Genomic DNA, 5,258 nt, shown 5'->3' on the forward strand with positions numbered 1-5,258 from the left:
GTAAAATCATAACTGACTTCTAAACATCTTCTCGTATGAAGCTTCAAAAACCATGGTAGACTTTTGTGCATAATCTCAATTGGAGCTTGAAATATCATAACCAGGTTCCAAAAATCATCTCATCTGAAGTTTGAAATAGAAGAACTAACTTGTCAACATTATGTCATTTGAAGTTTGAATGATCATAACTAAGTTATGAAAACAATATTATCTTAAGCTTGAGAAAATCTGATGAAACTAAAAACTTCACCATAAAATAATTATAACAGAAGAATAAGATTTAAACCTGAGTGCTTCAGATTCGAACCAAGAAAAATATTTCAAAACAGAGCAAAGCTTGTAGCACACTTCATATTCCTTACCTCTCGAAATTCCATCCCTATTACAGAGACATACATGAAGTATTTATAGAGGTTACAAGGGCAAAGGGTAGATCGGACTTTTCTATTTCTCACGTACTCTTCATGCATAGTTGCTTATAGACGTCTTTGTCTTCTGAAATTCATCATTTATTAATTAACTTGCAGCTTTTCAGTTTAGGTTGTTCATATGGTAGACAGCGCAGAGGAGTTCTCTTAGCTGCGCAGACAGATCTCTTGGTGGCTGTGCAAGCGCCTTGAATCGGCTTCTAGGACTCACATGGGAGGATAGGACTTCTCTTCATTGGACACGTGTGCCCTTACTACATTGACTTCTCATTCACCTGCGCAGGCATGATTCTCGTCTTTTCACGGAAGATCTTCGATTATACATGCGTTGGAAATGTTATCCAAATAATGTGTTAATTATATAATATGGTAAAAAATGGTATTCAGTGCTGATAAGGGTTTACTCCTCATCAAAATCGATGAGAGATTCAAATTATATCAATTGGTAAATTTTTATAAAAAATAATGAAGAACCCAAAGTTTATTTTAGAAATTGTAATTCCTTCGTCTCTAAAAAACATGTGGCGATGTGGGTGACACAAATTTTAAGAAATATTAGATGAGTGGAGAAAGAGTCCACTTATATAGTGTTCTGTTACTTAACAAAAAGTAATGGTGGGCCTGAGCCATGATGATTTTTTTTTTTTGGATAATAAGTATAAAAAGTAGAGAAAAAATATTAGAATTGTGCTGGGGCACAAAAATATGTATGTTTTTGAGAGACGATCCAAAATAGCAAAATGTGCATGTTTTTCGGAGACATGAAGTGATGAAGAGTACAAAATATGGCCAAATTAAATTGAAGAAATAATTTATTTAATCACAATTTTATTTTTTTAAATTAAATAAATATTTTTTTTAACCAAATAAATTTTATCAAATTAAATTGACAAGGCAATTGAAATTATTATAATGTCAATCACTCCTCCAATTAAATGTAAGTTTTTGGTTTAGGGTTCAAAAACATCCTTTTATATAAATTATATATTGGTGAATTCTCGTAAAAAATCAATATGGGACGAGAAGATTTAGATAAATAAGAATGAATAAATATAAAATTGCTTGGACAATTAAGATAAATAAAAATACAAAAATATGGTAATGTCACATGGGACTATTCTATTTTCTAGATTTTAATACGCGTTCTTGTCATAAACCCATATTATAATACCCACTAATTTTTTTAATTTATTTAAATTTATAAAATATATATATAATAAAATATAATTCAAAACAATAATTAATTAATATTTTCAATAAAATTTAAAATAATAAGAAACCATTTATTTCCAATACACTATTTCTACCAGATTACTTACAATAACAAATCATAATGTTACCTGATTATTTTGATATTTTTCAATAACTTAATACAACCGCATACACACAATAATTTTTTTTTGAAACGGAAGACCAGCTTCAATATAACTCTAAATCCGAATGTACAATATTTAGAAGTCAATAGAAAAAATTCGACTTTCAAATTATTACATCACGAGAAAACAAACTTAATTATTACACACAACAAACTTAAATACTAAGTTACTATTTTTTTTTTCTAGCTACCTGCATCCGTCACATACCAATTTAAAGCCACACTAGCGTTGACTAACATATTCGGCTAATTGATTTAATTATTTTAACATACTGTTTGTGGAAGGAAGCTCTTTCAGACCGGTTAATGGCATAAAACATTTATAATCATAAAATATTGTTGGATGTGTAAATGGCACAACACGTATATTGTTCTAGTACATTCCGATATGAACGAGACGAGATGACAGACTTAGCCACAAAGAAAAAAAATTGCTATTACAAAAACAAAAATCCCGCGGCGATATCTGGGCCTTACAAATAGGGCCCTATAATTTCAACGAACCAGATTCAATCTTCCCCTCCATCCACTCCCTTTACTCTCCTTTCCCCTTTTTATTAAAGATTCCCAACTCCTCTTATTTTCAAGATTCATTCTTTTCAGCTAAGTTACCGCACACACACACTTGGAATCTGCGTGAATCTACGGGCTGTTTCTGCACGAGCTAGCTGCGATGGGGGATCACGAACATCACAAGGAAGAGGAGAAGAAGGACGAGTCTCTGATGGAGAAAATCGCCGACAAAATTCACGATCGCGATTCGTCGTCGTCGTCGTCTGATTCCGATGACGAGAAGAAGAAGTCCAAATCATTGAAGGACAAGGTCTACCGCCTCTTCGGCCGGGAGAAGCCTCTTCACAGAGTCCTTGGCGGCGGCAAACGTATGTGCACCAGTTACTTGCCTCTGTTTACAAGTTTAACTTCTTTTTCTAGGGATATTTAGTTAATTCTTTCCTCTCCTTTTTTTCGTTGAGTTAATTAATAAAAAATCGAGGTTTCTAGTGAGTTAATTATTTGTGTTTTAGGTGTTCTTCTAAAATTGTTCTTTTACAAAATTGATTTTCTTCTTAGTGGGTTTTTTTTGGTTATTGTTTGGGAAGGAAGGGCTGTTACTTCTCGAGATTTTGGTTTTTGATTTTTTTTTTTCTGTTAATTTTTGGGGGATTTCACCAATTTTTTGAGATGTGAACTGCGCACGGAGTTCAAACTTGCCTTTTATGGTTATTGCATTTTTGGTAGTACACCGAGAGTTCTATTCTTTCTATGGTAATCTTATAATATCTCATTTTATTTTTACTTCAATTTTTTGGGGGTCGTCAAATGTTGAAAACTCCATTTTCCATTATTTAATTTCCTCGACGTTTTGCCGTGTTTTTGTTTCCCCTCTTTTTACGGAGATTGAAATGTTCTTCAATGTATCAAATATTCTGCGATCGTGTTTTTGTTTAATTTATATTGGATGCATCTTCTTGCTTGTATTTATCCTTCCATTTTTGACTCATGTTTGGTGTTCTATAATGCTTGTTATTAGTTGATTCGGGAATGGGATTCTTGGAAATCAAGAGTTTAGATAAGTTATGATGATGAATTTCATCTTAGTAGGTTGATTTAGTAACTTCGAATAAAAAAATCTTCTGTCGCCCGAAAGTAATGGTTTGCATTAGCTTTTGGTTGGGTAAAAGGTAGGCACCTTTAGGCAGCCTAAGAGTCGTGATTATTAAGCATGCTTTGATGATTCAAAAAATTCGTTTCAATAATCTATCCTTTACATTATACTTTATTGCTGGTAATTACAGTTTTTGGTTGCACATTCTCCGAAAAAGCTAATAACTTTATACAATTATTCAAATTTTAAATGAGCTTACAGTATCATTGCACCCTTTATGTGATTTCTCATAAGATAAACATACATAATGACTTGAACCTTAATGAATGGCCAGCTGCTGATGTTTTCCTATGGAGGGACAAGAAGGTTTCAGCTGGAGTGCTTGGAGGGGCTACTGCTGCTTGGGTCTTGTTTGATGTCCTCGAGTACCATTTGCTCACATTGCTCTGTCATGGTTTGATGCTTGGTCTAGTGGGTCTCTTCTTGTGGTCTACCGCTAACACCTTCATAAAGAAGTGAGCTGCTGCCCATTCGGCTTGCAAGTGATCCCTTTCAGTGGTGGTAGGGTGAATTGGTGTTATCTGCATCCGTTTCTTACTTTGTGTGTTGTTTGTGTAGATCTCCACCACATATCCCACAAGTGATTATCCCGGAGGAGCCTGTGATGAAGTGTGCTTCTGCATTGAGAATTGAAATTAATCGAGGCTTTGCAGTTCTGAGGGACATTGCATCCGGAAAGGATTTAAAGAAGTTCCTATCGGTATGTACTATTCAAATGTAGAAGAATGAGATAATTGCTCTGGTTCCTTCATTCAAATTCTGCTTTTCATTCGAGATAGGAAGCCAATTTTTTACCATGTCCTAGTTCCTAATCATCATATCTGGTTAACAAATTACCATGTGCATCTCACAATTGTTGTTAGATGCAAGATACTAACTTTAGGTTGAGAAATGATCTGCAATTAGATATATACAGCCAGTTGAATATTGTTGTATGTTCGTTGAAGCTACTGAATGCATTTTATAGGCAATTAGCCGGCAAGAGGTAACTTCTTTATATTAATTGAATGCTACTCATTATGCTGATGCCAAGCAGGTGATTGCTGGCTTGTGGATTTTGTCCTTGGTGGGTGGTTGCTGCGACTTCTTGACACTTCTCTACACAAGTAATAACTGATCAAGAAAGAATCTTCTATGAAATTTTTGTTGCATATTGAGTTGGTTCTCATTCAATTTTTATTGTTGGCAGTTACTATAGCGCTTTTCACCGTGCCCATCTTCTATGAGAAATACGAGGACAAGGTGGACTTTTATGCTGAGAAGGCAATGGCCGAGCTCAAGAAACAGTATGCAGTATTTGATGCTAAAGTTTTGAGCAAGATTCCGAGGGGGCCGCTGAAAGATAAGAAGAAAGACTGAAGATGCTTCACATATTTGCATGTACGTTGTCTGTTTTAAGTTCTTTCCGCGAATCATCAGTTGATGGATCACATTGTGGTTGGATTGTCCTATCCTATCCTATGTTGATATTATTACGCTAAAATACATGGTTATAACTTGACTTCATCTTTGTAAAGTATGATATGTTTCTTCTTGATTAACTCCTCGAAGGAGCGCTAGTTATTTTTGTTTCTCATGTTTTTGTGTTTGCTTTGCTCGGTGTCTTGTTTTTTGGTTTTCTTTAAAAGATCAATAATGATATCTTATTTCTTCATCGTGGTGACTTAAACCTCTAATCTATTGATTGGAAGAGAAGTCTGTTACCGATTGAGCTGCATTTCGTTGTCTGATTTCGTGTCTTGTTGTAGTGGGGATATTGGATACACCTAAGTTCCAGTTGCGCTTTCAT

At 34.4% G+C, this 5,258-nt stretch overlaps 1 protein-coding gene across 1 annotated transcript; it reads left to right on the top strand.

Moving 5' to 3' along the window:
• Nucleotides 1–2,141: 2,141 nt before the first annotated feature.
• On the top strand, nucleotides 2,142–5,045 carry LOC131004341 (reticulon-like protein B2). The gene is made up of 5 exons (XM_057930987.1): nucleotides 2,142–2,684; nucleotides 3,744–3,924; nucleotides 4,028–4,169; nucleotides 4,506–4,575; nucleotides 4,659–5,045. The coding sequence occupies exons 1-5, from the start codon at nucleotides 2,477–2,479 to the stop codon at nucleotides 4,826–4,828; spliced, it is 771 nt and encodes a 256-aa protein (XP_057786970.1). The 5' UTR covers nucleotides 2,142–2,476; the 3' UTR covers nucleotides 4,829–5,045.
• The last annotated feature ends 213 nt before the right edge of the window (nucleotides 5,046–5,258 follow it).

Source organism: Salvia miltiorrhiza, unplaced genomic scaffold (assembly GCF_028751815.1).
Source record: "Salvia miltiorrhiza cultivar Shanhuang (shh) unplaced genomic scaffold, IMPLAD_Smil_shh original_scaffold_381, whole genome shotgun sequence".
NCBI lineage: Eukaryota > Viridiplantae > Streptophyta > Magnoliopsida > Lamiales > Lamiaceae > Salvia > Salvia miltiorrhiza.

Excerpts from the sequence above, each read along its gene's own strand:
- LOC131004341 (XM_057930987.1), top strand. The coding sequence starts at position 2,477 with ATGGGGGATCACGAACATCACAAGGAAGAGGAGAAGAAGGACGAGTCT. Across the intron at positions 3,925-4,027 it reads GCTAACACCTTCATAAAGAA|ATCTCCACCACATATCCCAC; the intron begins GTGAGCTGCTGC and ends TTGTTTGTGTAG. Across the intron at positions 4,576-4,658 it reads CTTGACACTTCTCTACACAA|TTACTATAGCGCTTTTCACC; the intron begins GTAATAACTGAT and ends TATTGTTGGCAG.